We start from the raw sequence: 24,688 nt of genomic DNA, 5'->3' as shown, positions 1-24,688 counted from the left end.
AAGCATGTTAAAGTCAAACATACTTGACTTTTACATTATTTATTCTTTTGAAAGTTTTCTATATCCTTTCATTACTATAGTAAGATAATCAAGAGCTGACAAGGAGTTCCCATCACGGCACAGTGGGAAAGAATCCGACTAAGAACCATGAGGGTGCAGGTTTGATCCCTGGCCTCAGTGGGTTAAGGATCCGGCATTGCCATGAACTGTGATGTAGGTTGCAGACACGGCTCGGATCTGGCGTTGCTGTGACTGTGGCATAGGACGGCAGCTACAGCTCTGATTCAACCCGTAGCCTGAGAACCTCCATGTGCCGTGGATGCAGCTCGAGTCAGAGTTGTCTGGAACAGAAAAGGCTGTTAAAGTATCTTCAAGGATACAGTCTTACACTGTAGCAAGAAATAATCTGACAGAATACAGGCAGAATCTTCTGTAGAAAGATTAAATTTTGGAATGGGCTCTTATGGAACCCATGGACTCTCCATCTCTGCAGTAAAATCCTAAGGGCCCTGCCATTCCTGAAGGAACTGCTTCTTAAAGGTAGAATCTTAGGTTAACATTCAGAGCTAAGAACCATACTCACATTAGATACTTTATCATTCCAGTTGATCTACATACAATTCTGGAAACTAGCAGATAATTGCCAGTTAATTCATAATCTTACAGTAATATATTGGTGCAATACATACATCAATGATATTTCATATAAATGTTCAAGCTGTCTGAACGTTTTTCTAATTTTAAATGAAATTTCCTTGTTTGTGTGTATTTTTTGAAAATAATCATTCGTTTCTGGGCAAAAATCTTCCTATTGTAGGAAAAAAGTCAGCTTATATAACCAACTAAACTCCAAAGGGAGTTGAAAATCATATAGTCCATTGAAGACTGTGGATAAAAATAACATTAAGTTAATTTAAAATATGTATTTTATATTCTTAGATGAAAATGAGATGTCTTAAGTAAAATAAATATATGTATAACCACAACAAAATGTAAATTACTTTCCTATTAAATAAGCAAGCATAATGTAAATGAAATGTGCAATTCAAGTCTGCTTCTCAATATTCTCTTAATGTCTAAGTGACCATAATTTGTATATGTTGCTTAAAGTAGAGCTATATTAGTACCTATTTCCTTTTAACAATATTATTCTGAAATGTATTTTTTTAAAAGCCATTTCTCATATATGTGAAAATTATTTATGAGTTTGAAGGAAAAATACAAACTGTCACAGTTGGAAAAACACCTCATGCAATTAGATTAGAAAAATAAGTAAGTCATAATTGTTAACATTTTTTAAGTTTCACAGGGCACATGGCAGTATAATCTGTGAGATGTTCAACTTACACATTCTCATATATTCTTGAAATAATTAGCAGAGGAATCTCTTAAAAACTTCAAGAAAACAGTAGACTTTACTTCATGGGAAACAACAGTGAATTTTGCAGAAAAAAATCTAAAGTATCTTGTAAGAAATCAAAACAATTAGTCATAAGATTCCATGGAATTGGCTTGTTTTCCAACTCATTCTAGGTCCATTCGTGACTTAGATATTTTAGGTTTAATTTATGCTGAAGCAGCCTCCAGTATATGTTTAAATCAAGAAGAGATTTAGTTTTTATAGTCGAATTCTGATTAAACATCCAACTTGGGAGGCAGCACACCTAGAGTAGACATTCTGACTGGATACTTTCAACTGGACAATTCTGTCAGTCACACTGAACTCAAAAGCTTCTCTCGTGGAATCTGTATAATATGAGGGATCTTCTAAGTGACTGAAGGATCCGTGGGGGAATTAAATGGACTGTCAATGTTTACATGCAAAAGGGGCAGTGGCCTATTAGTCGTTTAGAAGCTGGGCTAACCAACAAGCTCTGATTTTCCAGGAGAAAGGAAAGAAGGAAAGTGTAGTATAAGAAAAGTATGTTTGGAAGATCATTTGCAGAAACTCCCAGCTTTTCAGGAAAAGGTGATTCTGAAGGACATACTCCTTTTTGAGAAGTAACATTCTCAATGTTATAATAAACAATAAACATATCAAGTGTCATCTTATACCAGACTTCTGTATAGACATAGGCAGGAGACAGCCTTCAAAGGTTTTAGAAAAAATTTGGGAGAAATACTGAAATCTAAGGAAAGTCTATCCACTAATATCCTCTTTATATAGAATTAAGAAAGAGACTATATCAGATGGATAGATCTAGTTCTTAAAATACCTGTGTTCTGCAGGAGCATAGCCTGAGAATCTGCTGCATAAATTGTATTTAACTCTTCAAATACCACTGAAAAATATAAAATTTCAATTATTCTACCAGAGTTTTTGGTTGTTTTTCACTCACCTTTCCCCTATTTTAAACTAAAGCTAAAGATATAATTGCTCTGTAATTTTTAATCTTCTCATAAATCTACCAAGGAAATAAAAATTTATTATATTCTACAAATTCCTAAACATTCTCAATAGTAAATTTGGCTTTATACAAAAAAAAATCATTATCAAGTATAACAGGTGAGGGCTATTTACATAAAGAACATTTAAAGTATTGTACATACACTATTAGTAGGAGAATGGTATCCATAAAGTTGAAGACGCTGACATAGAGCACAAAGGGCCAAATGAAGTGTCACATTTCAGAATGAACCCAAGTATAGCAAAAGAAAAAAGAAAAAGACGACAAAATAATCAATTAGGAAGGGCAAATCATTATGCTACGTTCTATATAGAGCACATACAGTACAAGTGGGATAAATGTTAAAGATGAGTAGCAAAGTTTTTAAAATCTTGTATAATTAAATATTAAATGAACTTGTGCTCATTTCAACCACTTTCATTATAACTTTCTGATAGAATTATTCTTTTGAGTAAAACATGCTCCTCAAAGGGTGCAGTTTTATTTAGACAAGCTTCAGCAATTCCATGTGGGATAAGTGGGAAAATTTAGAAGCTGCAGCATGGCAGTGGAAATGGTATGAGACCTACAGTGGCATCTTGTTCTGCTCCTGTGAGTATGGCGACCTCAGGCAAGTTAATGAGCCTAAGACGGTTTTCTCATCTGTGAAAAGGTATGATACTTACCTGAGAGAAATGTAATGAGGACTAAATGGGAGTAACATTTATAATGGATATAGTATATAGCTTGGCACCTGATAAGTGTCCAAAGAAATATTATGCTCATTTCCTTCTTTCCTTCTGAAGCAGTTAGTTTCATTTTGGTATGTAAATATTTGAAAATTTAGTCATGATTTAATTTTGATTTGGGTAAGTAATACTGCTTAAAGTAGCTGCATGGTTCTACTAATTAAAAGAGAACTTCATGTTTTACAATTAGCTAATCTTTTTGATTTTTTATTGTATTTTATATACTGTTAGGTGGCTATATGTTTTAGCTCATTTTACCTCCACAACAATCACATGCGCTCATTACTCCTATTATTGTTACAAGTGAGGAAATTGAGGCACAAAGAAATAAGAACCTGGTTCCAGGTCACCCAGGTAACAAATGTCAGAGCTAATATTCCAACCCCAAAAATCTGGCACCAAGCCTGTGCTACAGTCTCTCTAATGTAATCCATACATTTTTACTATAAACTAAATTTCAATTGCTTCAAAACTCAAAAATCTCATCAGTTCATGTCTTGCATTGTTTAAAATCTGACAACTATTAACAATAAGTTACCACTAATTATGATTATTGTTAAATAAAGTAGCAAATATTTGTAGAGAGCTGTAATTTCTAGAGTGTTACTTAGTTCAGAGGCTATCCTAAAGATTATTTCTGAATTGTTTTAAAAAATAGTCCTGATAGCTAAATTCTGTAAATGAGATTTCAGGAGCACTAAACTAAGTAGGATAAATGCCTCTGAGGTGCCTGTGGTGGTGAATGACTTTAGTTAGCATTCCCTCACATATAAATAAGGTATATATGACTTACAAGCTATTTTTCTGTTATTTACAAATCTCCTTCCCCAAATATTTGCTATAGTATGCTTCAACTGATCGGCATATATGCATATAAAATAATATAATTTAGGGTATGTTGATATAATTTAGATTTCATAATTCAGATAGACTCTCCTTAAATAATCCAAGTTAATGAAGTTTTACTATATTACTATTATAAATTTACTTGCATTAAATCATCAATATTAAATTCACTGTTCCTGGGCTGCAATGATACTCAGAGTCAAGTTTTGTGCTGACACTGTAGCTTTTCCCCTTGTGGGTTGTCTACTATTATTATTCCCTTTCCTCTCTCTCTTGTTAATTGATTTAGGTGTTTTAGTAAATGTTAATGATTAGAACAGGATTGTATTTTTACCAGAAGATCCATAAGTCCTATCTGGAACTGGTATAAATAAACAGTTAAATTTGTATCCACTGAAATACTACCTACTTTATCAGTGAGGTTTCCCAAAAAGATTTGTTAACATAATTCAACCTCCTAAATATTTTATTAACAACTTGCCTAGCCAATTATGATATTTAAATATAGTTAAATATCCTATGAAATAACATATGTTCATATCCCGATAATCTGTTTTTATTAATAAAATACAAATACTTCATAAATCTACTGGGACAGAATATGACACCCATCTGCTACAGAGAACCCATGTTTTTAAAAAAACCTAATACATATCCTTATAACAATGAGAATAATAAAAAATGCTGTAACTCTTTGAAGTTAATTATTTGAATTCCAGGTAGACCAATTAAACTATTTCACAGGGCCACTAACTTGCAAATGAAACAATTATCATTTATATGCCAACAAAATTCACTGTGTTTATGCTAGATCTAAATACCAGAGGAAGAAATATCCTACTGAGTAAAAGTGCACATTTTGGAGCTGGCTGGCCATGGGTTCAAATCTTGGCTTTTCCGTTTAATAAGTATGGAATTTTGGACAAGAAACTTAACCTTTCCAACTATCAGTTTTCTCATCTATAATTACAAACAATACGGGAACTCTTGGGTAGATGAAATAAGAAAATGCATGCAAAGCACCTGGTATAGTGTCTGATAGTAAGGTCTCGATACCTGTTTGTTATTTTTATTATATGAACCTGGAGTGCTGTTAGTCTGAAATATAAAATACTGGGGACAAGCAAGAAGAAAACTAGTAGGAAAGTGGAGTTAAGCTTAACTGTACCTTCAGAATAAGATGAAAACATTACTTTTTCCAGAAGAAAAATCTATAATATATATTTCTATGAATGCAAAAAATCATTTGTTTTTGCTTCAACATTCATATTGTTATAGCACCACTTTATTCACACATATAATTAAATCTTTGCAATTCACCTTTAAATTTTTACATGCATAATGATCTGTATTAATCTATTATATGATATACCCTTCAAATCTCATGGATAACAACAATATGGATGAAAATGATTTAATGAATGATTATGGATACAGATGTTTAATATCAATACTTGATATAAATATTGATATCAAAGCATGCAAATACTGAAGCAATTTTTCTACATAAGAACTTTAGAAAGTAAAGGACAGCTCCAAAGTTTCATGTTATTGTTTCTCAACATGAATAAAGTAATTCTTACCTAGAAAACCCAGCTGAAACTAATATATTCTTACCAGCATTGCACGCTTTTCTTCATCTCCTTTAGTTTCTCTCTTTTCATTTTTTTTTCTGAATATCTCTTGAAGCTGAAAAGAAAACCAATCAAAAATCAAATATCCGACAAGTCTCTGGATACCTACCTAACACTCTGTGCTAGGTATGTTCTAAAAACAAAGAATAGCTTTATCCACCAAGAACGTTAAAACTAGTGTATTTTCTGATACCAATTTTTTTTCCTGAGAGAGAAGAAAACACATCCTCTGTGTTTTCTGGCAACTCATACTTAAGTTTAATGTACAAAGTTACAGTTTTACTTTATCTCTAAGACATAAAGATATGGGGCCTGCAGCACGCACATAAAAAGAGGTGAAGCCTACTTCAGAATAAAGGACAATGGGCCAGAAGTCAGGGATTCTGGGTTTGAACACATCTCATGTCATACTCTAATTTTATGATGGTGGCCACTCAACCCTCACTGGGCACCAATGTGCTCACATATGAAAGTAAGGATGATTTCTAAAGTCTCTATCTGGTACCTGAGCATTATGGTAGGAACACGGATGACCCCTTCAGCATGTTACTCTGATTATTTAAGGCTCGTTTTCCATATCAGGAATGTGAAGATAATTCCTTACCTGATAGCAACATTTTTTTCCAGCTTTATTGAAGTATAATCGATAGGTCTTATAAAAAGAATACTGTGCAGAGTAAATATTACAAGTAATTATTTAGCACATTGCCTGCCACACAGTAACTTCTCAGTAAATGTTCGCTACTACTATACATGGCATTATTCCTACTTTACAAATAGAAGCCTAATCCAATCTCTATCTCAGTTTTCTGATGAGGTCATTGTTCTTGTCTGCGTAATTTGAACAACTCTTCATTTCATTTTGCATGGCTATAGCTGAAAGTCAAATAAAATGTATTACTTCCCATGGTATGTGATAATAATTAAAAATACAGTTCAAAATGTAAATGATTTTATTAACACATAAATTTATTTCCACACTTCTTAGTGAAAAAGAATTTTTTTTTAAGTAAGGGTTATTAATAATCACTTTATAAACAGGCAGGAGAATCACAGATTTTTAGACCAACACAAATAACTCTGTCCAACTCCACCTCCTGCTTTTAGGAATCCTTTGTTCTTTACAAACAAATAACACACAAAATCATCCATATCGCCACAGCAAAGAGTAGACCACCACTTTAAAGCAAGGGCAGCTTTTATAAGACTGTAGAGTAGAAACAAAGAGAAGTTCTACATGAATGTTTTTATCTCTCATCTCCATAGACAGACAAGATTCTGGAAAACACTTACACAGGAAACTTCCAAAGAAATGAGTTCCAAAGTTAATCTTTAAGATAGTGGGGTGGAACTTGGCACTGCTGCCATAGAAAAGTTTACTGAAAATTGTATAGATTAGTAGGGTCCATTCTGAAAATCCTAAAATACAGTTGGACATTATTATGACAGAACTATAGTTAACTCAATCTGTTTTAGGATGTTAGGAATACATCTCTACCTACTGCAATGAAACTGAAACCTCTTACCTCCCCACCATCCTGAAAAGCACCACAGTGAGGTGCTCCATGGTTCCAGCTTGAGGTGACTCAGGAACCATACTTGGGCAAAGGCTACATGGGCGTGAGATTACGCCTTTTGCTAGATCCCAGTCACTAGTCTGCTTGCTTCCTTCTGAAGGCTATTAACTGGCCTTTGATGAGGACTTTTAATCTCTTCTCTTTCCTACCATGGAAAAGAATGATTTCCTAATTTCTCATCTATGTTCCAGCCTCTAAAGAAAATAAACTATTTAAGATGCTTTTGGAGGGATTTTTATTGGCTTTTTACAAAGGAAAAATAGAAAATAAAATGGCTCTTTACGTTATTTTTTCTTTTGACTAGGAGAATATAGGTAACTACTGAGTTGAACTTAAATGCTAAGGGTAGATCTTATTACTGTAAGGAGTAAACCAATGTTAATTTCTATTTTGGAGAAAAACAGAAGAGGCATTTTGTCGCAGAAGTAGATACAGGATACATAGGTAAAGAGAAATATAAAAATTTCTATTTTCTGTTAGGAAGAGGTGGTAAGATGAGTGAGCAGATGGTGATGCTGCCAGACCAGCACCAACACAGGACTAGTCAGGTGAGAAAGACTGAAGGACAAACACCATAACACTCTCACCCGCCACTGCAGATCAGCCCTTGGTCAAAGACCGAGAAGGGGACAGGAAAGTGGGATGAGGCTAGAAAAATAAGGCAGCAATGAGTGGAAGAGAAAAGGAAAAAGAATAATGCAAATCCCTGAATGAGAAGGAAGGGAGGTTCCCGGGGCAAAGAGCTGCGATTGGGTAGCTGCTATGATAGGGACTGGGCACGTGTGACACTTCAGGACTGCCCGTCACCCACCCAAGGGGAAATTCTTGACACATTTCAAACTATCAGAAAATGGATTAAACAGCCATACTCATCTTTACACACTGAATATAATTTATATTTTTATAGTGTAAAAATCATTCAAAATCAACATACCTGAGTATACACTTCCTCATTAAAGTGAAAGCATAAATTTTTCTCTCTTCTATATCAATATTCTAAATAATGTAAAACCAGTAAGATATAAGTTTCCAATATTTAATTACTGATAAAATGCAGTCTATAATATACATACCACCAAAAACTCCTTTTTATCCACCATCTCATTGCCATCGGTGTCAAACATGTTGAAAGCTATTCTAAAACCTGCATGTGGCTCTGCCAGCAAAAACAGGAAAATATTTGTGAAATGGAAAAATGTTTTTAAAGTATAAAATCCATATTAGTTGTAAACAATTATTCATATTCTGTAACAAGAATACTTTTACCAATATATAATAAAAGCTATATATAAGTATATATATTTCTGCTTCATAGTAGCATTATTGATAATACACTGTAAATCTTGTGTTACCTATTACATAGCAGACAGTAAAATTTGACTATCTTCCCTCTAAAAATAAGTATTTCTTTCTTATCCAAAGTCCATCAGTTTGTTTAAAAGAAAAATATCACCTCATCACATTTGAAATATTTTCAATATGTCAGCTACTTAAAGTGGAGGAAAAAATAAAAATACAACATAATAGACCAGTCTAAAACTTTGGGAAAATTATAATGGAAATGACCTACGGGGAAAAAAGTGTCCAGCATGAGATATTACATATTTGAGTGTGACTTTAATATTCTAGAGGCTTCAAACACAGAGGTATAAAATAAAGGGGGCTTGAATAATTAATTCACAATTTCCCCCAAATGCATGGAACAACTGCTTTTCTGAGAAAGGCAAATTTTCACATACTATGAACTGCTTTAATTGCATGAAACTTATAACAAGGTTCAATCCCTCTCTTCTTTTCACTTTTAACGCATAAAGACAGAAACCTGTGCAGAAGGAAACGTCAATGTGTCCTTCAAAGAGGAGCTCAGTGTACATGCCTTTTTCAAAACATTTGACCTTCTCTCTTAAGATGACTGGTATAAAGTTTAAAAAGGGGCCTCCCAGAGACACACTTGCCACTACCTGTTGTGAAATCCATAATCTAGCAAAGTGAAGCATACAGCCCTACTTTCTTAACTGCTAATGGCTGTCTGAAAATAATGAAAAAGAAAGCCAACATTTTATGCAAGTTCATTTTTTGCATGTTATTTTAGGAATCCAGAATTACTTTCATTATCATTCATTTGAGAAAGAAAAAGTTACACCACCTCTGAATATCAAGTTTTAACCTTTAAAAAGATCTTGAAAATAGAAGTAGGAAGAATTCCTTACAACCATTGTTTGGAAGGAAAAATCAAAATAATAAAGAGAAAATTATACACAGCCTGAGGACAGCCTCAGCTAGTCCTACCACTAATCTGCACAATATCTGCTTTTCATGATTCTACTCTAAACACCACCCATAATCTTTCAACTCAAATTCCTTCCAGAAACTTCTAGTTTCTAAGATGGGTCTTAAACTTCAAATGAATATTCACAGCATCCAAAGAGCCTAACCTCTGTAACCAAAGCAAAAACCACTACATATGACTTTCCCAAAACCCTTAAACCAAGCCAATTCCAGCTTGACAAGTGGTTTTCCTCACCAGTTTTGCTCTATTCAAAACTACCGTTCTGCTGGTTTAGGTACTTACATCTTCTAATTTTGCATCTCAAGTTGTTATAGCTATTAAATAACTTTGTAACAAGTCCCTGAGACACTCCTTGGCACTCACTCCTCTAATTTCCCTGGTGGAATGCATCACTGAGTGCACTGAGCCATCATAATGGGTTTCTAGTCTGGGACAGCCTCAGCTAGTCCTACCACTAATCTGCACAATATCTGCTTTTCTTCAGCACTAACTTTTTTGTTTGTTTGTTTTGCTTTTTAGGGCTGCACCTACAGCATATGGAAGTTTCCAGGCTAGGGGTCAAATTGGAGCTACAGCTGCTGGCCTACAGCACAGCCACAGCAACGTGGGATCCAAACCGCATCTGCAACCGACACCACAGCTCATGGAAATGCCAGATCCTTAACCCACTGAACAAGGCCAGAGGTTGAACCCACATCCTCCTGAATACTAGTCGGGCTCGCTACCACTGGCCACAGGAGAACTACAGAAGTACAGGAATTTTAAAACTGGTGCCTTCCTTTCTTCCTTCCATCCTTCCTTTCTTTTTTTGTTTTAGGGCCATACCTGGGGCATATGTTAATTCCCCAGCTAGGACTTCAATCAGAGCTGCAGCTTCTTAACTACGCCACAGTAACACCAGATTCCAGCCACATCTGCGACCTACCTGCAGCTTGTGGCCATGCTGGATCCCTAACCCACTGGGCGAGGCCAGTGATTGAACCTGCATCCTCATGGACACTATGTTGGGTTCTTAACCCACTGAGCCACAACAGGAACTCCTAAAACTGGTTTCTAATGACATAATTTTATTGATGTTCTTGTTTCCACACATCTCCAAGAATCCCCACAACTGAAAGTCCCTCTAGCCATATTCTTTCTTCATTCATTTGGCAATTATTTTTTTGAGAGGACACCATGTGCCTGACACCGTTCTTGATACAGAAAGGGATAAAGATAAAAATCTTTGCCATTGTAGACCTTGCACACATTCTAGTGTGGGGAGACAAAAAACATGCAAAAAAACAAATACTTTCAAATAGTTCAAGTACTATGAAGAAAGTAAAATATTTTAAGGGGATAAAAAGAGAGTGATGGAAGAGGGAGCTGTTTTAGGGAGGATGGTCAAATAAGGCTTCTCTAAGTTTTCACATTTCAAAGGAAATCTGAAAAATTTTTATTACTCAGAGGATCTTGAGGAAAAGTACTGATGGTAGAAGGAACAGAAAGCACAAAGTCTTAAGGTTGAGAATTCAAAGAATAGAAAGGTCAGGTGGCTGCAGCACAGGGAACTATAGCATATAAGTTTTTCCATTAAATGCAATGAAATTTAAGTGAACACACTGGTAAACCCTTCATATATTTCATAAGAATTGCTGTATATGACAGGAAAAAAATAATAAAGCTGTTTTAGGATGTATGATGGGTCCTTGGATAGATTCACTAGTTAAAAGACTCTTTTCACACTAGCCTTGCAGAAAATGTGATTTGAATGAGCATAGCAGGAAATTTATCAAACATTACACATCCTGACATTTAGGTTCCCATGTAGATTAAACCACAACGATTGATATATGATATTAAATTTACAACTAATGAGCATTTTATTACTATACCATGAGCCATAATAATATTTATGGTTTTGACACCTGATAGTGCTATGCTTGGCATTTTATACTGGCACTTAGACATGAATTTTGCAAAACAGCATGGATACATCTAAGCTGATTTTCAATAGTAAGAGAATCCAAGAAAGATCTCCCAAAATTACACTTAAGAAAACTTTATCTGGAGTTCCCGTCGGGGCGCAGTGGTTAACGAATCCAGCTAGGAACCATGAGGTTGCGGGTTCGATCCCTGCCCTTGCTCAGTGGGTTAATGATCCAGCGTTGCTGTGAGCTGTGGTGTAGGTTGCAGATGTGGCTTGGATCCTGCATTGCTGTGGCTCTGGCATAGGCTGGTGGCTGCAGCTCCGATTGGACTCCTAGACTGGGAACCTCCATATGCCACGGGAGCGGCCCAAGAAATGGCAAAAAGACAAAAAAAAAAAAGAAAACTTTATCCAAAAATAGATTTAATGAGTACACTTACTTGTTAAAATACATAAAAGGAAAAGATATTCTGTGTAGGAAATCACACCTAGAGGAAAAATAGTGTAAGTTATGCTATATATAAAATATTACTTTCCTACATATTTATTAAAATATTATTCTTATAATAGCAAGTAGTATTAATAAAAAACAAGAGTTTTAAAGAAGATGCCAAATATTGTTTAGTAGACTGAACTATTACTATAAAATCATAGCAAAAGAAACAACAAATAAATTCGACTTTGTTTCATATGCCTCTGTAGAAACTCATTCAAAATTCACATTAATGCTTCCAGATATACTGGGAAAAAAGCAAAATTATGAATCGTGTCTATATACAGCTGTAAAATTTAAACTTGTTGCTAGCTTTCAGTGTATGAATCTAACATAATATTAGAAGGCTGGAAATGGTTAACACTGCAAAGTGCTTAATTACTTCTTAGTAACACTTGAATAAAACATTTAGATATTCTTGCTTTGAGATTTGACTTCTATACTGCAGTCAAAACTCACAACTCTAGAGTTCCTGTTGTGGCACAGTGGTTAACGAATCCAACTAGGAACCATGAGGATGAGGGTTCGATCCCTGCCCTTGCTCAGTGGGTTAACGATCCGGCATTGCAGTGAGCTGTGGTGTAGGTCACAGACGTGGCTCAGATCCCACGTTGCTGTGGCTCTGGTGTAGGCCGGTGGCTACAGCTCCGATTCAACCCCTAGCCTGGGAACCTCCATATGCCGCGGGAGCGGCCCAAGAAATAGCAAAAAGACAAAAAAAAAAAAAAAAAAAGTAAAACAAAAAACCAAAACTCACAACTCTACAGTTATTACTTTTATGCTTTCGAGTTATCACTCATTCTTGATAAGCTTCATGCTTCTATTAAATGTAATATAAGAATTTTTAATTAAATGGCTTATACTTTCTGTATATTGCACCCTGAGTTCTCTGTAATCTCAAAATTATAAACTTTAAAAGGAGTTTGGAATAAATAAAAATACACATTCTGTTACTGAAATTCTTGCTTTTGGATTACAGCATCTAAAACTAGAATAAATGGCTTAGCTGACTTTCCAAGTGGATCCTGAGAAAATTAAAATCAGGGAGAAGCCAACAACACTTATCCAGATACCAGACAGTCCTCACATTTGGTAAAAGGTATACAAATCCTTAAATAATAAGATCCTGAACTTTAAAACTCCATTTTACCTTTGAGGCCACCCTCTTTGTTACAAAACAAAGAGAAAAGGAGTCACTGTCAGGCAGTTTGTCAGAGGATGTGAAGGGGCCTAGCTTGGAGGCCCTGAAAGCATTCCCTTCCTTTGTTTATACTAGAATATTGTGACCTATAGACATAGTTCTGGTTGACTGCCACGAATGTTATGGGAGAAAGATTCTGGAATGGTCAATGTATATAAAGATACAATACCTAGATTCCGTAGGGATCACTAAAAAAAAAAAAAAATAATAATAAGATCTGGGAATGGGCTCTCTATCTCCATGAATCTCCATGATCTCATCTGACTGACTTGGCAGAATACACAAGAGATGCTAGTTAACACAAAGAACGTGAGTAACTGCTCTACGTCTTGTACTTGCTATCCCCTCAGTGAAGGATTACTTAACAGTGAGAGACCTGACCATGATTATCTTGGTAGGCACTTGTCTGAAGTACTAAATGGCTTTTGAGGTGGTGTAATCCACAGGTAAGAAATATGAAGTGAAAAACTCATGATATAATTTAATAAAAATGGCCAAGGAGAAGAGAAAATATTATTGAACAGGAACTGCAGATTCATAATGCTCTTAATGGAAAACGATTAAACAAACTTTTCAATTTATTTTAATGCCACCTAGGGTCAAAAAATAAAAAAATAAGTAAATTAAAATAAATAAAAATAAATACTAAGCATATAGTAATGTGGCAATCTTTAGAAAAAGAGGATAAGAAAGATGCCAACATGGTTTCTTTTGAAAATTCAATTTTAAAAAATTCTAAGGGAAGTTCTATAAAAACATTACACTATTTAGTTCCTGTATCATGATACATCAAAGCTGGCTACTATAACTAAGTCTATGTAATACACGTTTTCATAAATGATGCATACTAATTAAGTTTTTATAAAACTGCCTAATATTTTCTTGCTGGATTTTGTTTTAAGCAGACAAAATTCATTTGTAAATTAATCTTCAATAGCTCTAAAAACTTATCTTTAAAAATTCCTCTTCCACCTAATCTCTTTATAAAAGAGCAAGGCTCTCTGTAAGTCTCTATTTCACCTAAGCTAATAGTTTTAAAAATTCTTGGTTACATGATTACCTTAATAACTGAATTACTCTGACAAGCATTTGCACTCTTCTACCGGGTACCCACTGGCAACATGTAGCTATTTAAATTTAAAATAATTAAAAGTAAGTAAAATTAAAATTTCAGTTCCTTAGATACAGTAGCCCCATTTCATGTGCTTAATAGCCACATTTGGCTAGTGGCCACCATAGGAAAATTTCTATCACTGCAGACAGTTCTATTGGCTAGAATTAAATAGATCATCTCCCCTGGAAAAAAATACGCAGATATGCATATAATCTAAGTAGGATCAGAATTTGCCTAAACCCATGGCTTCCAGATTTAACCCTCCCCTCCCTTCTTCCATGCATTTATTTTTCTTAAATTATACTGATCCAACTTATTTTCCTATGAGAGGTATTAAGGAAATATTTTTTTTTTTTTTTTGTCTTTTTGTCTTTTTGTCTTTTTGTTGTTGTTGTTGTTGTTGCTATTTCTTGGGCCGCTCCCGCGGCATATGGAGGTTCCCAGGCTAGGGGTTGAATCGGAGCTGTAGCCACCGGCCTACGCCAGAGCCACAGCAACGCGGGATCCGAGCCGCGTCTGCAACCTACACCACAGCTCACGGCAACGCCGGATCCTTAACCCACTGAGCAAGGGCAGGGATCGAACCCGCAACCTCATGGTTCCTAGTCGGATTCGTTAACCACTGCGCCACGACGGGAACTCCTAAGGAAATATTTTTTAAACTCACCAGTTTACCTAATTCTTCTCAGCTTTGAATTTTCCTGATCCTATCATTCCACCCTAAGATTTGAATGGCAATCTTTTTTTTATGCTTTATTTTTTTCTTTATTTTATATATATATATATATATATATATAAAATATATATATATTCTACTGTTCAGCATGGTGACCCAGTCACACATACATGTATACATTCTTTTTTCTCACATTAAGTGTTCCAGCATAAGTGACTAGACAGAGTTCCCAGTGCTACACAGCAGGATCCCACTGCTAATCCATCCCAAAGGCAACATTCTGCATCTATTTACCCCAAGCTCCCAGTCCCTCCCACTCTCTCCCCTTCCCCCTTGGCAACCACAAGTCTATTGTCCAAGTCCATGATTTTCTTTTCTTTGGAAAGGTTCTTTTGTGCCATATATTAGATTCCAGATATAAGCGATATCATATGGTATTTCTCTTTCTCTTTCTGACTTACTTCACTCAGGATGAGAATCTCTAGTTCTATCCATGTTGCTGTAAATGGCATTATGTCATTCTTTTTTATGGCTGAGTAGTGTTCCATTGTGTATATATACTACACCTTCCTAATCCCATCATCTGTCATGGACATTTGCGATGGTTCCATGTCTTAGTTATTGCGAATAGTGCTGCAATGAACATGTGGGTGCATGTGTCTTTTTTAAAGAGAGTTTTGTCTGGATATATGCCCACGAGTGGGACTGCTGGGTCATATGGTAGTTCTATGTATAGTTTTCTATGATACCTCCATACTGTTCTCCATAGTGGTTGTACCAGCTTACTTTCCCACCAACAGTGCAGGAGGGTTCCCTTTTCTCCACAATCCCTCCAGCATTTGTTATTTGTGGACTTATAATGATGGCCATTCTTACTGGTGTGAGGTGGTATCTCACGGAAATTTTTTTTTTTGTCTTTTTGTGTTTTGTTGTTGTTGTTGTTGTTGCTATTTCTTGGGCCGCTCCCGCGGCATATGGAGGTTCCCAGGCTAGGGGTTGAATCGGAGCTGTAGCCACCGGCCTACGCCAGAGCCACAGCAACGCGGGATCCGAGCCGCGTCTGCAACCTACACCACAGCTCACGGCAACGCCGGATCGTTAACCCACTGAGCAAGGGCAGGGACCGAACCCGCAACCTCATGGTTCCTAGTCGGATTCGTTAACCACTGCGCCACGACGGGAACTCCCCTCATGGAAATTTTGATTTGCATTTCTCTAATAATCAGGGATGTTGAGCATTATTTCAAGTGTTTGTTGGCCATCTGTATATCTTCCTTGGAGAAACGTTTCTTCAGGTCCTTTGCCCATTTTTCAATTGGGTTGTTTGCTTTTTTGCTGTTAAGTTGTATAAATTGTTCGTATATTTTAGAGATTAGGCCCTTGTCAGTTGCATCATTTGAAACTATTTTCTCCCATTCTGTACGTTGTCTTTTTGTTGTCTTTATGGTTTCCTTTGCTGTGCAAAAGCTTGTCAGTTTGATTAGGTTCCCATTGGTTTACTTTTGCTTTTATTTCTGTTGCTTTGGGAAACTGACCTGAGAAAACATTTGTAAGGTTGATGTCAGAGAATGTTTTGCCTATGTTCTCTTCCAGGAGTTTGATGGTGTCTTATATTTAAGTCTTTCAGCCATTTTGAGTTTATTTTCATGCATGGTGTGAAGGTGTGTTCTACTTTCATTCATTTGCATGCAGCTGTCCAGGTTTCCCAGCAATTCTTGCTGAATAAAGTGTCTTTTTCCCATTTTAAGTTCTTGCCTCCTTTGTCAAAGATTAATTGACCATAGGTGTCAGGGTTTATCTCTGGGTTCTCTATTCTGTACTGTTGGTCTGTCTGTCTGTTTTGGTACCAGTACCGCACTGTCTTGATGACTGTGGCTTTGTAGTATTGCCTGAAGTCTGGGAGAGAGATGCCTCCTGCTTGGTTTTTGTTCCTCAGAATTGCTTTGGCAATTCTGGGTCTTTTGTGGTTTCATATAAATTTTTGGATTGTTTGTTCCAGTTTTGTGAAAAATGTCATGGGTAATATGATAGGGATTGCACTGAATCTGTAGATTGCTTTGGGTAGTATGGCCAATTTTACAATAATAATTTTTCCAACCCAGGAGCATGGAATATTTTTCCATTTCTTTACATCTTCCTTAATTTCCTTGATTAAAGTTTTACAGTTCTTGGCATATAAGTGTTTTACCTCCTTGGTCAGGTGTATTCCCAGATATTTGATTTTTTGTGGTGCAATTTTTAAAGGTATTGTATTTCTGTATTCTTTTTCTAATACTTCATTGTTAGTATACATAAATGCGACTGATTTCTGAATGTTAATCTTATATCCTGATACTTTTCTGAATTTGTTGATCAGTTCAAGTAGTTTTTGGGTTGAGTCCTTAGGATTTTCTACATATAGTATCATGTCATCTGCATACAGTGACAGTTTTACCTCTTCTCTTCCTATTTGGATGCTTTTTATTTCTTTTGTTTGTCTGACTGCTGTTGTCTGAATGGCAATCTTTAAAACAACTTTCAGAAAAAAATTTCTAAGAATTTTAAAGATAACTTGGGCCCATATTTTGCAAAGATTTAAAAATCCTTGTTAATGAAAAGCCAAAAATTAAAGATAAGTCATGAGAGTCCATGAGAACCAAGTGGAAGCAATTTGAATTTCTAATTCTACTTAGATAAAAATGTAAGGATTATGACTAATCCTTTTAAATATTCATCTTCATGTTAGAGTAAATATTTTATTTTCAAATCAATATCAGCTAAAAAGAAAAAGGTAACTTTACATAATTGCTTTACACTTTTATTTTCTGTTTTCTTTTATTTGAATATAAAAGTACATCTCTAAGAAATATTCCTTTTTAGGATTCAAGCAATTTTATCAGTTTCTGCTATAAATATTTACAAAAAGTGCACTATAAAAGAAGGTTGCCATAAAAGTTATGTAATTTGATGGCAAGGACATGTATGAATTAACATGTTAACTTAGAGTTATATATATATGTATATACACACACACATATATATATATAGACAATACAGTAAGTTGAAACAGGTAGATTTTGCAGTGAGTGTTCTTTTCAAAAGAAGTGTTCAAACTCTGCAGCCAAAAGATATATCCAATAAGTTTCTCATATTGATTAAATTTAAGAAAATCTGTAATTGCCAGGAAGTAAATGCAAAGAAGAAAAATAGACGTTTGGAGATCAGTATTTTTGAAAAATGCTTTCTGTGGGTATATAGAACACACACCTCTCCATATGCTTAAAAAGGATTTTTTTTAACTATAAAAGTTAACTTTGTTGCAATAAGTTTGAAAGATATGAATAAAGTATATAAAAAGTAAAATAAAAACCATCCTCAATCCCACTACCAAGAAACCACCATTATTACTTTGCTGTTTTTCTTTTCAGTTTTTTCTGTATGTACACACACATATGCAACTGTAAAATTATTTAAGCAGGAGGAAAATATGTATGTATAAATAGTATAAATAATTTAGTGTCTATATTAAAATGCATAAATACTAAAGCTGACTTACCTTTTTCTTTAAGATTTCGAAATAGCTTTGATGATCCTTTCCAAACTGGAGGTGTTTCTGACAGCATTTGATTTAATTCCTATGACATAGGTATCATAATAATGATTAACAGGTAAACCATTTACTTTATAAAATAGATCAAAAATATTTAAATGCCTATGCAAGAAAATTATCCATGTAGAAGACCTCAGACTTGGCTGTATACATCCTATTCTATATCTGTGGTTCATTCAATCACAAAAAGACAGTACTTGCCCACAGTCCAAATGTAGAAAATAAGTGAAAAAAGATGCTACACTAAATTCAATTAGAGCTACCAAAAATTTCAGACAAATTCAGTAACTGAAGAAATATATATTATATATTACACATATGATAATATAATTGAGATAAACCAGTGAATTTAAGTTCTGGAGTCAGTTAGTCAAGGACGGTGCCATGGAAGCCACAGGGAAAAGGCTGACTTCCTAAGGTAGGTCAGATATGATCACTGGGCTTCATTCACATACTGTCCGTGTTCAGTAGCCCTCTGGGATTTAGGGGATTTTGTGGCAGATGAAATAACTAGACAAAGGATTATATTGGGAAGGAATGAAAAGTATTTTAACAGTGCTTCAAAGAATGAGTACATCAGATGAAGTAGGATGATGGTGTATTAAATTACGGTGGCCACTGCTGCAATTTTTTTTTTCTAACTTAAATATTCAGTAGAGAACACAAGCTTCAACTACCAACTAGATTTTCTTTCTTTCTTTTTTAAATCAAGCTGAGGAGGGGCAAATGTAGAAAATTTCATTGCTCAGATACTAAAACAATTTCAAATTTATTCTGTATATTGTTTTTAAAAAATAACCAGGTGAAAATTATAATTAGGTTACCATGAAAAATTATTAAATGATTTAGTGTAATAACTTCTCTAATAATGTGAAATTTAAAAATTAGCCTGCTAAGTATCACACTGAAAAAACACTAGAAACCACTTCTTTTCCAGATCTGATTCTGCGACCTACACCACAGTTCACAGCAATGCCGGATCCTTAACCCACTAGCGAGGCCAGGGATCGAACCCAAAACCTCATGGTTCCTAGTTGGATCTGTTTCCACTGCACCACGACGGGAACTCCCATGGGCACATTTTATTAACCTTCATTTATAACTATCTTTATCTTTATGATACACAATACACACACACTGATTCTCAAAGTGTGGGTCCCCAACAGCCCAGGCATCATCACCTGGGAACTTGTTGGAAATGCAGAATCTTGGATCTTACTCCACACATACTGAACCAGAATCTATAATTTTAACAGGATCTCCAGGTGATTTTTATGCACATTCAAGTTTGAGAAGACTTTAGAAACATCCTTCCCAAAGTAGCTGTACCTAAAAAATCTCTGTGGCATTTATAAACCTTTTTTTAAATTATTATCATTTATTACAGAGCTGAGTTAGCAAGCAAATAAGGAATCCCTGGGATGCCAAAGGCGGGAGAGGTATTTTTAGAGGATTTATAGACTCCCTGAAGCCCATCTGTGAATCCTTGCTTTCATTTCCTTCATGGTGTTATTTCTGCACTGCAGGTAACAGATGCCACCAGGTGCACAGAAGTGTCTGATTAGGATAGCAATGGCACAGAGGTTAGAAATCAGGAATGACTAATGATGAGAAGCTGGGATATTTAGTGTTTAACAAACAGTAAACTCATGAACATTTTTGTTAGAGCAGGAGATTAAAAAATATTTTGAGTACATTTTTTTAATGGCCACATCCATGGCATATGTAAGTTCCTGAGCCAGGGATCGAACCTGAGCTGCAGCTGCGGCTATACCAGATCCTTTAACCCATAACACTGGGCCAGGGATTGAACTCACACCTCTGCAGAGACCCGAGCTACTGCAGTCACATTCTTAAGCCACTGCTCCATGGCAAGAACTCCATGAGTACTTTTTTTTTTTTTAATTTTTAGGGCTGCACCTGCAGCATATGGAGGTTCCCAGGCTGGGGGTCTAATCGGAGGTATAGCTGCCAGCCTACGCTATAGCCATAGCAACATCAGAATCAAGCTGCATCTTCGACCTACACCACAGCTCACAGCAATGCCGGATCCTTAACCCACTAGTGAGGCCAGCAATCGAACCCAAAACCTCATGGTTCCTAGTTGGATTCGTTTCCACTGCACCACGACGGGAACTCCCATGGGCACATTTTATTAACCTTCATTTATATTGCACAATACACACACATTCTTTCTCCATTTTCTATGTATTCAATTCCATTTCTTCTATTTAAACTCAGCTAAAATTTAAGACCCCCCAAAATCATAGCTACCTTTTACTGAGTGCCCTCTATGTGTTGGGCAATGGGCTAATACACATCTCATTTAATTCTAAAAATAATCTTCACTATGTGCATTTTATGGGCTCTTAAAGAAGATAAGTAGGAGTTCCCGTCGTGGCTCAGTGGTTAGCGAATCTGACTAGGAACCATGTGGTTGTGGGTTCGATCCCTGCCCTTGCTCAGTGGGTTAACGATCCGGCGTTGCCGTGAGCTGTGGTGTAGGTTGCAGATGCGGCTCGGATCCCGTGTTGCTGTGGCTCAGTGCAGGCCAGCGGCTACAGCTCTGATTCGACCCCTAGCCTGAGAACCTCCATATGCCGTGGGAGCAGCCCAAGAAATGGCAAAAAGACAAAAAAAAAAAAAAAAAAATAGAGATGCAGAAGTCAATCCCAGAAAAGAGCTCCAAGAATTCAAAGTCACTGACTCGGAGTTCCCATCATGCCACAGTGGAAATGAATCCAACTAGCAACCACGAGGTTGCTGGTTTGATCCCTGACCTCACTCTGGTCAGTGAGTTAAGGATCTGGCATTGGTGAAAATAAGTAAATAAATAAAAATTTTAAAAAAAGAAGTAACTCACGCAGGATCACACACTTAGTATGTAACTGGCAAGATCCTTACTGACTCTAAGCAGTTTATTTTTGTAATAATTTAGTTCCCTTCTGATCTAGATCATCCAGTTAACAAACTGATCTTTGTCTTGTGTTACCTTTAAGGACTTTGACATTTTATTAAAACCTCCTATTTTCAGAAGTTCCCTTGTGGTGCAGAAGGTTAAGGATCTGGCTTTACTGCAGCTGTGGCACAGGTTGCAACTGTGGCATAGATTTGATCCCTGGCCCAGGAACTTACGCATGCTGTGGGCAAAGCCCAAAAAACCCCACAGAAAACCTGTTATTTCCACTCAGGCTGGGGATCTCTCTGGCCATGCCCAGTGCCTATCTTAGTCTCTTTCATGTACTAGTGCCATATGATAAAGAAATCTGATTGGCTTTGGTCCCTGGTTGCTGGGAGGAAGACTCTCTATATTCTTGGATCTCACCAAAGTTTAAGTTAAAAAGATGGCTAAGATGGGAGCTGACCTTCAAAAAGAGCAACACAATGATTCAAAGGCTGGGGTTTTGCACTAGCCCCACCTCTGCGGACGGGAGAAGAGTGGGACTGGTGATTGAATTTAATCATGGGGCCAATGATTCAATCGATCACATCTATGCAATGAAACTGCCAATAAAAACTCTCGACTGGCGCTTTCAGGTTGGTGAGCACACTGCCAGGTGTGCCAGGAGGGTGACATAACAGGATCCCCTGCGAAGAAGGTACAGAAGCTGTGTTTAGAACCCTCCTATACTTTGCCCTGTGTCTCTTCATTTGACTGGCCTTGATTTGTTCCTTTATAGTAATAATTATAAACTGTAATTTTAAGTGTAGAACATTTCTGAGTTCTAGGAGTCAGTCTAACATTGCCAAACCAAGAGGGGTTGTGGGAAATAAGAAATTGGTCTGCAGTATGGGTGGTCTGGGACCCTTGAATTGCAGCTGGCATCTGAAATGAGGGTAATATTCTTGGGGACTAGGTCCTTAAATCCTTCAGATCTGATGCTAGCTCTGGGTGGTGAGTGTCAGAACTATACTGCAGTCTTTTAGGTAGGGGCTAAATAAATATTTGCTAGATTGAATTAATTTACCTAGAATTAGTAATGTCTTTTAAAGGATTTATACAATTTTCACAGATGAGTATAATTTTAAAAATTACATACTCAATATATATGTTATATGAAAATTAGTAACTGTAGGAAATTAAAACCAATTATAATCCCGGGGTGAACCACAAGTGAAAGTTCATTTAACATCCTTTTAATCTAATTTCTATCTAGGCATATTTATATTGTATATTTTTTGTTCTTATTGCAAATACTAAATTATTTTCTACATATTATTTTGTAACAACTCTTTGCACTTAATATATCATGAGCATATTTTTCCCACCAAATATTCTTCATTATCATTTTAATGGCTACACTGCAGTTGTCTGTATCAGCAGTTCTGAAATATTACTCTTCATTCTCGTAAAAATTATGGCCCCAACAGATATAATGCTTATGGGAATTATATAAAGCAATATTTAATGCATGAGGAAGTAGAAATAATACATTTTTAAAACAAAAATACACAAGCATATACTCTTTCTGCTCTCAGACTGATGATGTCATCACACATTATGCAGCCTCTGCAAGATTACCTGGGAACTTGTGAGGGAATGAGTAATAAAGCAAGCATCTTCTCAGTAATATTATGAAAACAGTCTTGACTTCATGGACCACTGGAAAAGGTTTTTGCATGTTAAGAAAGGCCAGTTTGGGAGTTCCCGTCTTGGCGCAGTGGTTAACGAATCCGACTAGGAACCATGAGGTTGCGGGTTCGATCTCTGCCCTTGCTCAGTGGGTTAAGGATCCGGCGTTGCCGTGAGCTGTGGTGTAGGTTGCAGACACGGCTCAATCCCGCATTGCTGTGGCTCTGACGTAGGCCGGCTGCTACAGCTTCAATTAGACCCCTAGCCTGGGAACCTCCATATGCCGTGGGAGCGGCCCTAGAAAAGACAAAAAGACCAAAAAAAAAAAAAAAAAAAAAAGAGAAAGGCCAGTTTGTATTACTCTGCAATTTTCTATTTTACTCAATTCTATGTTTTTTAGGTCTATTCATGCCAATACTCATAGCTCTTATGATTTTATTCATTTTATCTCTATATTACTCTTTCATACACCATTTTACAACTATTTATTAATTTTTTTACATTAATTTAAAAAAATTCCTACTGTTTCTAATTTTTTTAGGACTCCTGGTATAAACATGCAACTATTTCTCTTGTAAAAATATCCAGAAGTTGGAATCCCCATCGTGGTGCAGTGGTTAACGAATCTGACTAGGAACCATGAGGTTGCAGGTTCGATCCCTGGCCTTGCTCAGTAGGTTAAGGATCCGGCGTTGCAGTGAGCTGTTGTGTAGGTCGCAGACATGGCTCGGATCCCACGTTGCTGTGGCTCTGGCATAGGCCAGTAGCTACAGCTCTGATTAGACCCCTAGCCTGGACACCTCCACATGCCACGGGAACAGCCCTAGAAAAGGTAAAAAGACAAAAAAAAAAAAAAATATTTATATATATATATATCCAGAAGTAGAATTTTTGCTACGTAATAGATACTGCCAAATTTCTCTCCAAAGAGAATACATCAGTTGACACTGTCACCTGGTTCCTCCTTTCTTGTCCTTGTTAATTATTGGTATTGTTAGATTCTGGAAGTTGATAATCTTATGGATGTGAAATAGTACCATATCATTAGTTTAATCTGAAGATCCCTGGTTATTAGTGAGGCTGAACTCTTTTACACATATTTATTGGCCTTTCTGGCTATGTCTGACTATTTTTTTCTTATTATCTTTTTTATACATTGATTTACAGGAGTTCTTTATGACTACAAGATGCTTAGCCTTTTCTGATAATATGTTGCAAGCATATTCTTCCATCTGTCATATGCCTTTTAGCATCATTGATACTGCCTTTTGGCCTGCCAAAGTTTTTAATATTTAATTTAGTAACATTTGTCAATAATCTTGAGTTTTGCTTTATATATCTTATGTATATAAATAAATCACTTTTATGTAGGTATATATCACATAAATATAATTATAAAAAACAGTATGCCTAAATATGCACACCAAGGGCTTTAACTTACCTGCTTGGAAAGTGACTTCCATGTTTTAGCAACTATAATAAATAAAAAAATTAGGTTATAAATAGTTCATGTTACAAAAATTCAGTAACCATCTAGAATCATAACTCATAACATTAACTTCTATATCAAAAAAAACAAAATTTTTATTAACCTCAAGATATGGACCTATGTATGTTATAGTTCATATATTTGTTTCATGTACTATAAGC

General features: G+C 35.9%; 1 protein-coding gene across 1 annotated transcript in view; it reads right to left on the bottom strand.

The window, feature by feature from the left end:
* MICU3 (mitochondrial calcium uptake family member 3) overlaps positions 1 to 24,688 on the bottom strand; it is a 107,079-nt gene that overhangs the window by 31,755 nt on the left and 50,636 nt on the right. Inside the window, 6 exon segments of the mRNA XM_003359862.4 lie at positions 2,551 to 2,589; positions 5,600 to 5,671; positions 8,267 to 8,349; positions 11,833 to 11,880; positions 18,412 to 18,490; positions 24,480 to 24,511. Of these exon segments, the coding sequence (XP_003359910.3) occupies positions 2,551 to 2,589; positions 5,600 to 5,671; positions 8,267 to 8,349; positions 11,833 to 11,880; positions 18,412 to 18,490; positions 24,480 to 24,511 (353 nt within the window).

Source organism: Sus scrofa, chromosome 17 (assembly GCF_000003025.6).
Source record: "Sus scrofa isolate TJ Tabasco breed Duroc chromosome 17, Sscrofa11.1, whole genome shotgun sequence".
NCBI classification, from domain to species: Eukaryota; Metazoa; Chordata; class Mammalia; order Artiodactyla; family Suidae; genus Sus; species Sus scrofa.
This window is presented reverse-complemented; position numbering and strand designations above follow the sequence as displayed.